Genomic DNA, 12,047 nt, shown 5'->3' with positions numbered 1-12,047 from the left:
TCTCCAGCAGAGAAGTTCAGACTTTGCAAGTCGGCTTCTCCACTAGCCCCATGAAGGGGATCCAGAGCTTCACCGTGATTAAGCTGTAGGATCAGACCAGAGCCCGGGCTGAGATGGCGAAGACCATCCATCACCAGTTCCGAGGGCCCCAGTCAGAATCCAACGCTGAGCAGCAGGCGCATTGTTGAACCGAAGGAAGGCTGTCCATCTTAAAGTGGTCTCTGAGCAGAGACTGGAGGAGGCTGCAGCCCTGGGGCGGAGACAAGGAAGCTCTGAAGCCATTTCCCAGTAAGAACAAAGCCCTTCTGAATCATTGCATTCTTCCTCCGAACACAAATACAATTTAACGAGGTGCTGAGGGTTCCAATTAGAAGTGAAAAATGTGGTCACGTTAAGAAGAATCTTCAAATGAAATTTTTTTCCGCATTGGGTAGTTTTTATCAGGAAGAAGTGACTCATAAGTAAACCGAAGGACCTTTGGGCAGAACTTAAGCGTGTGTGTGCTCGCGCGTGCACTTCTGCGTGTACGTGTGAGAGGGAGACAGCACACACGGTTACGTTTGGGGCTCAGTGCGGCCCAGCAGTGATTTCAGTGGAAGAAGGCATTTCATGGAGGAAAATGAAACACGAATATCTGATCCACATGGGGATCATTTTTCAAACTAGCTTGCCCTTTCCTGGAGATGGACACCTTCCACCTCACCGTCCCTGGCTGAGAATCACACCTTTCAGGATGGTGGGCACCTTAATGCGGATCGCTCATCCATCAATGGCCCACACCTGCCGCTGTAGGTCTTAAGGGGCTGAGGTTCTCGTGATTACCCTGCTCTACCCAGCGAGCGGCCAGCGCAGGACCACAGCCTGTTATCTCTGTATCCCCAGCACCTGTCTAGCCTGGTACCTGACTCACGGCTGGTCTTCAATAAACGTGTGTGAAATATGCTCTTGAGTTATGGTCAGTGTGCTCTCCTTAGTGCAACAGGAAGATGGACAAATGTATTCTTCAAAGATTATCAGCAATAAGGTTTAAAGGAGCAAGGGTTTCCCAGATAGGTCAAAGGTCCCACTCACCGGGACATCACTTTCCTCAGGCATGTCGGTTCACTAGGGCTTTGACAGTTCTGTGACAGGCAGCGGGCAAGTTCCGTCATCGTACCCGATGACCTGTTTCAAAGCCACTGTGGCTCCAGTCTGCACCACCCCGTCGGAGGACTCAGTGATTTCCTGAGAAATCTTGACAACTGCAACACATCACTTCTGTCTAGCTCCTTTACAGGGGTTTTCTTTTTCCTCTCTGCACACACCCACCCAGAAGTTTCAGAATACTTCTCAGCTGTTACTTTTCATTTTATTCCTGCCAGTGCTTTTAAGGGCTTGTGTGGGTAACACCTATATACTTTGTAAATAAGTTCAGTAACTAGCAGAAACGTCAGATTCCTTTGGTTCAAAACACCCACCTGTGCTTTTTCCAGCCCGAGAAGATGTCAGGGCAGGGATGAGAGAGGAGGGCGGCCAAGGACTCAGAGTTTTCCCAGGTAGAGTTGAACACCTCCCAGCTCGGGAGGAGCTGCTCCCGCCTCCCAGCAGCCCGGAGGTCTCGGCAGCCCGCCTGACCGCCGTCCCGGGGCTTCACATCTCGGGTCTGCACTTTACCTTCTTGACTCTGGCCTTTAAAAAGTGTGTCATGGTTTCATTTCCTCTTTGATGTAAACCTTCCCAACTTCTGATCTAAAACCAGCTCCAAAATGCACAACCTTTTTGGGAAACTAGGATGAAGATGACGGTAACGTGTTAGATTGTGATGTTTCTTAGCACTGACGTGCTATTCAAGCGGTAGAGTGAGGATTCAAGCTCAGGTCTTTGAACTGCGACGCTCCGCTGGGTGTATCATTGATGATCCACGTGTAGGCTGTTGGGCTTCATTCCACCCAGAATGACTTTGACTCCATCCCTCTGCGTTCACCTGTCTCGATGCTGCCCATCCTTCTGCACAAGAATTTAGTGCCGTCTCCTCCAGGGAGCCTTCTCAGCAGAATTGTTAGCTCCTCTCAACTCAGAACGCATTGTTTCTGTCTTTCAGCACGTGGCTATATTTTATATGTTGTTAGATGTACCTCTTCTCTCCTTTATTATAGTAGGGACAAGCCTTAGACATTCATCCCCTGCAACGCGGTGTCTGCACGTGGTAGCTGCTCAGTGAGTGTGTGGGTGAATCAGATCTGTGGCACCCCCGCAGACATTCAGGCTGACTGAGCAGGCTGTAGGATAATAGTATTGCTTCCACAAAGCGTTCAGAAAACCCTTTAGAGAAAGCGTACAGGAGGTGAGGGGGTGAGGGGGTGGGGTCTGGGCCCTGAGGTCTCTGTGGAGTTGCAGCATTTTGATGTTTTGTTCCTTTCTGCCCAGAGGGAACTTGTTGGGGATGTTAGCAGGAGAGGTTACAGAGTTGCTAATGGTTTATTTTCTCCAGCCATAAAGTATAATATAGGAGCCTTGGGAGGGTGGGAGCTGCCTCTATTTTACATCTTTTAATAGTGCCTATCAAGGGACCAGAGGCACAGCTGGTGTTCATATACTTGTAGAGTGGGTTTGTCACAGAGGATGGGTGGATGGATGGATGGGTCAGTCGATCCCGTTGGGTTTGCTCTGAACTGGTTTCAGTGGCCATCACGTCACACATGTATTGGATTTAGTTTATTGGACACGCTTCCCTCCGGTCTCTACGAAAGAAAGCTGGAGAGACAGCCGCAGCCCATGAGACTTAAGAGAGGGGGGGAATAGCCCCTCCTCAAGGACGGAGGTGATCTCGGTGAGCCCTGACTTGGAAACAACGACCCACCATAAGTTAGCAGCAGGGGCACAGAGAGGGGCAGGAGGAATTGGACAATTACTGCTTCTCTCTTAGCCCATGGCGGCTATATTGGGATGGGAATGCTTTCTCTGTATTGAGTGTTTCTGATGAACTTCTGCTTGTACTCCTAGGCCCGAGTAATGGCAACTATTGGAGTGACCAGGGGACTTGGGGACCATGACCTGAAGGTGCATGACTCCAACATCTACATAAAACCATTCCTGTCTTCAGCTCCAGAGGTACCGCATGAAGTTTTTGTTTCTATTTTGTACAATAAAATGTTTTCTGCATTATTCCTGCCATGACTCACACCCCATTCCCAGACAGTCCCCAGCTTATGTCACGTACTTCTGCAGTGTCTCTCATGTCTGTTTCTTTTTCCCACTCCATTCTCACTTTCTCTCCTGGTTCGTGCCCGCATTGCCTCCTGCCCGGACAGCTACAGGGCCCCCTAGCATTCCCTGCCTTGTCGGGCCCTCCCACCTGTGGCTATCAGGCAAATTTTCCTGAACAACTCCCGTGACTCCTCTTTGCTCAGAAACCTTCAACAACAGCCCGTGGTTTGGAGAATAAAGCCCAGGTTCCTTGCTCGGCATTCGAGGCTTGTTATAATTTGGTCTAACTTTCTAATCTAATCTTTGTTCTGCTGCCACAGCCAGAATGAACTTGCTATTTCCTGTACGTGACCTTCAGTTTCCCATATTTGCTTAGAGGATTCCTTCTGCCTAGAATGCCCTACCTCCCCATCTTCAAAAATCCTGATTCTTCTTTTTCTCTAGGGTTTACCTCAAATGCTTCTCCTGCAGAGACTTCCCTGACGTCTCCCCTCCCCCAACTGGAAGTAGGGTCTCTTCTCCAGATGGGCAGAGAGCGCCTGTGTCTTATGGCACAGTCGTTCATATCTATACCTTATTCCCTCGTAGATTTTAGTTATCTGGAGAGCTTGTATCATTCAGTTGATGTTTGGAGAAATTAATTGAAAAACAAGTTGGTCATATATTTGGTTAAAAAATCGTGTTTCTTATAATACAGTAAACAATATCAGGTTCTATTTCAGAGTATATCATTTAGAAAAGATTTTGCTTCTAAGTTATAGAAAAATCTAACTAATAGTTTAGGCATATATTTTTCTCACATAATAGGGAGGCTGGAGTTTGGCAGCAGCTAGTGTTGGTGTAGCATGGCCAATGTGCCAGGGGTGGCACCCCTGCTTCTCTGACTTTCCCTCATCGTTTCAAGATGGCGGCAGCAGCTCCAAGCCTAAGATTTTCATGCAAGGCAGGAAGGAGGGGCAGCCTGTCAACCCCAGCAGATACTCACTTGCATCTCATTGGTCGTAACTGTGTCACACGACCTCCCCTAGTTGCAAGGAGGTTGGGAGAGAGACAGGACTTTAACTTTTCCAATTTCTATAGTAGAGGAGAGCCAGGGAGGGGTGAGTCGGGAACCAAGGGTCTTTGCGTCCTGTAATTAACTGTTAAGGCAGTGCCTTGCACTGGAAATGCCCAGAATGTTTAGACATCGCTCCATCTGGATGTTATTCCCAAGGGTAGGTGCCGTTTTAGTGAAGGCTTTTTTTGTTGGAGGAAGCAGAAACCCACTCAAGCTAACTCAAAAAAAGGAGGTGTTTATTTTAATAACAGTGGAAGAGATGTTTATGATGTCCACAAGAAGAACCCTTGAATAGCCAGGCTTTATGAGAGGGTGGTTCTGGAATCCAGACAGCCCTGGAGAGCTTCAGCAGTGGCAGTCTGTCACCTTCATGAGCGTGTTCTGCCATTCATGTGGCCAGCCATGTTCCCTATGTCTCTTCTGCCAGTCAACCCAGTTTCTCACTCTCCTGATTCCAGATTACCAGGAAGGAATCTCCTTGGCCCAACTCACCTTTTATACTAGACCACAAGTGACATCCCAGTCTGTAGATTGCCCCTTCAGATTGTGTCCACTCCAGAGCCACTGATGGGCACAGTCACCTAGGCCCAGCCTTTGGCAGGGCTGTGAGCCAGGGTAGTTTCTTTAGAGTCCTTTATTGCTGAGGCTGGCATCCAAAATACCTCCAGCCACGAAGAGGAAGAGCCCCCTGAAAGGGAAATCTCCAGTACATATCAGGCATGGAAGACACACACATTTCCTGATGTCACCCAGGAGTTCAAGTGGGGTCAGCTTGGTGGAAATAATAATTACCATTCATCAAAAGGCTGCAAATGTCTCTCTTTTAGCCCCATAGCAGTTTGCATGGTGAGGACCATTACTACATAAAGCGTCTAGGGTTCCCCGGAAGCTGGTGGATCCCTGGTCCCTCTATTCTGACCAACGTCAGGACCCAGGAATTACTGCCGAAACCACTCTTGGCCAGAGAGAAACAATGAATGCTAGACTCATGGACTTCTATATTTCCCCCTTGGGAGAGAGGCATTTATCAGGCATATTAAATGGTGCCATCACCTTTCTATTTTCCAAAAGGGATGGATGAAGTGTGACTCATGTTCCCAGGATGGAGGGTGGGGTCTTCAGGAAACACTAATTAACCATTTTGCTCCTTAAAGCAGAGCGAAAACCTCCTTATCATCCCCACCCCCATCCACACACACACATGCTTTCTAGATCAAGTGAGAAGTTTGGTGTGATTTGAAGGAGAATGATCTCTATGCAGTTTGATTATTGATCTTCCAATCGCTCTGCTATCTTGGAAGAGATGTCAGTTTCAAACTGGGGCCCATGTGGGAGACTCCCCAAGGACTGATGATAAACCCCAGTCGGTTGATCCGAATCCTCATGTCACCTATTCTGGTCTGCAGGGAAGTGGGTTGGTTGGCTCAGCATTGGTGACAGACAGGGAGGACTGAAAAGAAAACCGGCAACCTCTAGGAAAGTGAAAGTGCTCTTAGAAGAGTTGTCGGGTCGAATAAAGTGTAGAGTTTTGATAATAACAGTAAAAAGTAACATTTATTAACTACCTAGTCCTGGCAAGACAACACAGTATGTTTTTGGGTTTTTTTTTACACCCAGCATTCTCACTGAATCCTCACAACAGCTCTGTGAGGTCTGTGTGGTGATTCTATCCGTTGTACAGATTGGGAAACTGAGGCCCAGGGATGTGAAATCACTCCCCCAGGTTGTACAGTTATTAAGGAGCAGGATGGTCCTTGCATCCATCAGGGCCTGTAGCAGAGAGAAGCCAAGTTCCAGGACATTTCTTTGGACCATGTCCAAGGGGCCCACCGAGTACTGGATCGAGGGGCTCTGAAGAAAGCACCTTTATCCTGGGACCTCAGTGGCCAGAGTTTCTCAAGAGAAATTCTGCCAGCCGCAGACTGAAGTTCTCGAAAATGATGGTGTCGTAGAAAAAGTAATTAGGAAAGACAGCCATGGCCTTTCATGTATGCCAGGCCAGACGGAATTGTGCAAAATAAGATTGTGCACCTATAATTTAGCTTAATGGGTATGTAGTATAGATCCCAAGATTCCTTTGCACGAGATTAAAAGTGTTGTACATTTTAAGTGCTTCCAGATGGAGAGGGCTTAGCCAGAGCCAGGAAAGGGGGGAGCACGTTAGGGGGAAGAGGAAGAGCAGCTTGAATTGGCTACTAGGGAGGGTGCAAGGGGAAGGAAGATGGGCCAGGGAGCCCCATCCCCGGTCTCAAGGCAGAAACTCTTTTCCCTGGGTGGCAGTGATAAAGTCAGACCCTAGACCAACAGCTAGGGGCTTCTATTGGGAGCCCAGGAAGCCAGGTAAATTTATCGAAGTCATCTAAGGAAGAATACCTGCCCCCCTCCTGTCTGCATTCCCCCACCCTCCCCCAGCCCGCCTAAGAACAGTCCCCTGCTATGCTTCATCTTGGCCAAGCCGGGATCTTTATTTCACATTTGGTTTCTAAATTTCAACCCCAGCTCAGTCTGGTAGTTTTAATGGTTGGGGGGTGGGGGGGTGGGAGGATGTGATTTTGTTCTAAGAAAAAAGGCTCAAAAATCTTCTTGGAAATCAGCATTGTTCCCATTCATCATTGCAGCTCCTAATTCGATTTGATGAGTTAAATAAAAATAAATCAAAAACATGTGGATCACATTTACGTAAAAAAAAAACGCACAGGGGTTTAAAAATTAGAGAAGGGTTTCTAGCCAAACACATTTTCAGTTTTGCTGAACACAAGGCGCTGGAAAAATCTCCAGTTTGCCAAACCCCAAGAGCGGCCGCCAGGTTTGCTGAGCCTCCCTCACATCTTCCGAGGTCTAAGGCAGGGATTTCCGGCCAAGAACCGAATTCCTCAGGAGGCCCCCGTCAACCGAGCAAGGGCCTGGGGGTGGAGTGGGGGAGGCGTTGTGGCTCTCCCCTGGCCCAGCACCCCGTTTCCTCCATGTAGCAGCGTAAGATATAGCCTCTCCCCACATCAGAGAAACAGCACCAGCCGGGGCTCCCATCCCCTTGCTCAGTGAAGCTCATCCTTGTTACCCTTTTTGATTGCATCCTGAAAGAGTTCAAGTGGAGAGGGGAAGGACCTGTGAACTCAGAGGCCCTGGAGCCTCTGCATCTTCTTTTCCAGCAGTTCCCACCCCCATCCGGCACACACATCGGGTCGTATTACTCACGCAGCTTGGGCCCGGCCTGCAGCCTAAACCTCCAGATGTTCTCCACTCTGCGCCCCTTTCTGGCCTGTGACAGGCCCTCCCTAGAGCTAGGATTCCTCTTAATGTCGCTCTAGCTTTCCGGCCTCCACTCCAACACCGTGCTGTTGCCTTTAGCCCCCTTTGGGGCTCTTGGAAGAACGAGGTCTTTTTCCGTATGGGGGCCAGTTTGCAAGGCCAGCCCCCTTCCGCCGAGACTGAACCACAAGGAGCCCAGTTTTCTCTCGGCTTCATTTTCCTTCTCCATAGTGTTCAAGATTCCTGTCAGCTGTTTTTTGGTTTTTTTTTTTAATCTCCAGCTATCTCATTTAGCTCATTCTCGGTGTTTTTCATCTGGATATTATTTTTTCTTTCATCTGAAACAGCCTTCTCTGGACAGTCCATGAATGCCACCCCAGCACCAGTGTCACCCGTGCCCTGTGCAGGTGACTGCAGCCTGCCTTCCCCTTCCTTCCGGAGAAGAGTTGGGGGGTGAAAATGCCTGTATAGACAAGGTGCTGGGAAAAGAGATGAGAACATCTGTAGAAGTGCCTGGCCCAGGGTCTGGTACGTGGTCAGAGAGGGTCAGTAAATACTAGTCTTCCTCCCCACTGGCTTCTGGATGACTTCATGCTGAGTGATTCCCAGTATTCACTTTCATATTAAGAGAGGGTGACTATTTGGTTTGGGACTCCCCCATTGTCTCCCATAAAAACATGAACGATATTTAAGATCTCACGCTGACATCTTAACATTTACCGTCTTCCAAGTCTTGGTAGCTTTTCATGCCCCAAGCCAAAATCCCATTTTGGGAAGGAGCATGTTTTATTGTATTGTGTACTTTCTGCAGCCTGGCCAATTCATGAAAAACAATACTGGTGCATAATAACATGGGGAAATGGCTGTGCTATATTAAGTGGAACAATATGGTTGTATATACAGAGCGATCGTAAGTTGGTAAAAAAGGTATATGCATGTGTATTCATACGTATGTATATACAAGTCTCGAAGGGAATTTTCTAAAACGGTGACAGTAATTATCTTTGGGTGTAGAGGTGGAAGAATTTGTCTGAAAAAATTCCCTAGACCCCTCAAAAATACCTTAGGAGGTGGTGTGATGTCGTGGTTAGAAACTCAGACTGGTAATCAGTCTTGGCTTCAAGCTCTGTCTGTTCACTTACTGGCTGGGTGACTTGAGAAAGTTACTTTACCTAAATCTCAACTTCCTCTTCAATAAAAAAAAGGGCAAAACGGTTGTTATACCCAGGAACCTAAGGAACAAATTAAATGACATATATAAATACTTAGCATAGAACCTGGCCTAATAAATATTAGCTTCTAGCTCGTCTTCCTAGTCCGTCAACACCATAAATTTCGCTGGCTCTTTACACAGACGTCATGAGTCCAATAGTGTTTATCAAGTAGAACACTGGGGAACATGTCCTCAAGGAATTAGAATTTGGGGCCAATTGGAAGGTGAGACTAGCCAAAGAATAATCAGCTATAAACCCTATGATTCCTGCTTCCTAAGAGACGGGGAACTCAGAGAAGGGAGAGGGAACTATATCATCTGAAGAAAAAGGACAAGATAGGTAGGACAAGAAAAGAAGGAAGCAGAAGTGAGTCTGCTGTGAAGCAAACTTTCCTTATGGGGTCACTAAGTGTGGAAGATTGGCTTGAGGGCTATTAGCTCTAATAAAGCTAGTTATTATGGGGGCCCTCGAGCTGGACCCAAGGCAGAAGATGAGGTCTTGGGCAAGGGCGTAGTGTGATCCGTGTGGCGGTGGGAGCCTTAGCCTGTAACGGCGGGTAGGTGGGGGAATGGAGGGTGGGGCGATGCAGACAGGGAGCTGTCGTAGGAACTGACTGTGTGTGGCAGGGAGAAGCTGAGCTGGGCAGGTGACTAGGAGCACTCAAAGGAGGCCCATGTGAGAGGCATTTCCAGAAAACAACGTAGCGAGAACTGATGGCAGATTTGATTCAGAGTATGAAGCAAAGTGAAATTTTTAAAAAATTAAAGATGAACTTTGTTTTCTAGCCTATGAGAAAGGAAGAGTGTTGTTGCTTATTGGGGCTCTAAAGAGGAAAAATAATTGTATGCCTTTTTCCCTCTGAGTTTTCTGAAGCAATTAAAAAAAACAGACACAGGAGTCTGGAATGACAGTAACTTTGTAGCTAGTATGAAGTTAGACTGGAACCATGGTTTGGGTTTAAGGCCAAAATGGACTTCTGATTCCTCTCCTGCAGCCCCAAAATTGAACTTACCACTGGACAGCTGTGGCCTCTCATCTCCCCACCCCACAGAGGGAGGGTCTTCCTAGTGTTTACCTGCTGGAGGACAGGAGCAGAGTGAGTAAGTGCTGCTTATGAACAAGTAGGGACCAAGGAGAAAACTCCAGAGGGCTCAATGTCCCATCCCACCAATCCTATAGGGAGAGGAGGCTGGAAGTGTTACATCGCAATGTAATAGCTTTGTGCCTTTGTTGACTGCAAAGCAAACCACCCCAACACTTAGAAGCTTAACAGAACAATTTATTAGCTGTCCTAGTTCTGTGTGTTGACTGGGCTTGGCGGGGTGTTTCTCCCTTTGAGTTTCTCACGTGGTCACAGTTGGATGTCAGTTGGGACTAGACTCATCTGAAGACTAGATGAGCTGGAAGTCCAAATGGCTCACTCAGATGGCTGACGGCTGATGTCGGCTATCAGCTGAGAGAGTCCAGCCAACGTAGCTACACATGGCCTCTCCATGTTGTTTCGGCTTCTCATAGCATGGCGGATGGATTCTGAGAGAAAACATCCCAGGCAGAAGCTACCAGACTTTTTAAGACCCAGCCCCAGAGGTCCCAGAACATCACCTCTGCCACATTCTAGTGGTCAAGGAAATCACTGAGGCTGGTCCATATTCGAGGAGAGGGGAATTGGAATCCACCTCTTGATGGGAGGAGCAGTGTGCCTGTACAGGGAGGGAAGGCATTGAAGGCGGCCGTGTTGGCGCCTCTACCACTGCCTTCCTGGAGAAGTGCCCTCCTTGCTGTGACTTCTTGAAGATTAAAGTAATAATCATCTGTCTTTCCAGTGCAAACTAATAGAAGTCGATGAGTTAGCTGTTTAGTTAGTTAGTTAAGAAAGGAAATCTAGTTAGCAGTGTAGAGGCAGATTTACAAAGAAGCTAATTAAAACTAAGTATCAGGACCCTTCACTCAGACCAGCCCTTATTGAATCCTGGTTGTTGCTGGGAAACGTACAACGTTCTAGATGGGAAGGAGAAGCAAGGTTAGAATCAGGAACCATTTCTTTGCATACATTCTCAAAAGAAAAGGACCTCAGTTTCCAACCTTCCAGTAATTTGTTCCAATTTCTTTTCTCATTCTTAATAAACATTCACATTAGTATCTAAGTTTGTTTTCATAATTATTTCTGTATCTTTTCCTTAGAGAGCTCCCAAAATTTTATAAACTTTAGGCCTCACAAACTGGGGATCCCCCTGTACAAAGGGAAAATAATGCGCTCTAAGCATTCTTTGATATTCTAGAGCAGTTGTATTGGCAGTTTTCTTTTTTCCCCCAAGTTTTATTGAGATGTAACTGACATATAACATTGTGTGAGTTTAAGGTATACGATGTGTTGATTTGATACACTTACATATTGCAAAATGAGTGCCACCGTAGTGTTAACTAACACCTCCATCACGGGACATAATTACCATTTCTTTTTTGTGGTGAGAACATTTAAGATCTATTCTCTTAGCAACTTTCAGGTATATAACACAGTATTAACTATAATCTCCAGAACTTACCATCTTATACCTGGAAGTTTGTACCCTTTGACCAACGTGTCCCCATTCTCCCCAGCCCCCAGCCCCTGGTAACCACCATCCTACTGTTTGTATGAGTTCCGCTTTACTGGCAGTGTTCTCAATCTCCTCTCAAGTCCCACACATCTGTCTTCTCAGTTGGGCTGATGCACTCTTGGGGGCTGCACACTCCCCTCCCACCACCACCACTTTGAATATGTCTGGGGAGTGTACATAAGCTGTTTTGGTTGATTCCGGTACTATCTGACCTGACACAGGAGAGACTTCACGGCTCGGCCTATCCATCTGCCTCTCTAATCTTGAGTCTAGCTGTAAAAGTCACTTGGATACATCTGTGTGTCATTTATGTGGATTGTTCCCATTGGACAGTGACTTGAGATTTGCTAACCAGCTATTTGAATCTGAAATTTACTTTGACACACCCCAGAAAAAACTAGCTTGGCAACTCATAAAACTCATGGTCACACAAAGGGAGCCAACCTGTATGTTGAGTCAAACATTTCCTGTCATTGGAGATTGTTTCCAAGGGAATCCCACAGTTGACCAGGGGTGATCGTGTCTCCTCTCCTAAGGCAAGATACACAGTGACTTGCTCACTTGAGATCCCTGAAATCCTGCCACTGTGAAGAGACTGGTGAAGTAGTAACAAGTTGTGGTTATTTCTAGTCCCAATGGCCACAAGTAGCAACTCCAAGAATAACGAGTAGTAGTCATTTCATTATTTGTACTTCAGGTGACCAGGACACTTTTGAGAGTCAAAGGAGGCACTCTTAATAATTA

At 47.0% G+C, this 12,047-nt stretch overlaps 1 protein-coding gene across 2 annotated transcripts in view; it reads left to right on the top strand.

Moving 5' to 3' along the window:
• PPM1H (protein phosphatase, Mg2+/Mn2+ dependent 1H) overlaps positions 1-12,047 on the top strand; it is a 230,819-nt gene that overhangs the window by 190,631 nt on the left and 28,141 nt on the right. For both annotated transcript variants that reach the window (XM_044756404.2, XM_014860942.3), the window contains exon 8: positions 2,983-3,090. In XM_044756404.2, the coding sequence (XP_044612339.1) occupies positions 2,983-3,090 (108 nt within the window). The remainder of the gene's footprint in view (positions 1-2,982; positions 3,091-12,047) is intronic.

Source organism: Equus asinus, chromosome 22, assembly GCF_041296235.1.
Source record: "Equus asinus isolate D_3611 breed Donkey chromosome 22, EquAss-T2T_v2, whole genome shotgun sequence".
Lineage (NCBI taxonomy): Eukaryota > Metazoa > Chordata > Mammalia > Perissodactyla > Equidae > Equus > Equus asinus.
The sequence above is the reverse complement of the archived record's forward strand: the minus strand, read 5'-3'. Positions and strand labels throughout refer to the sequence as shown.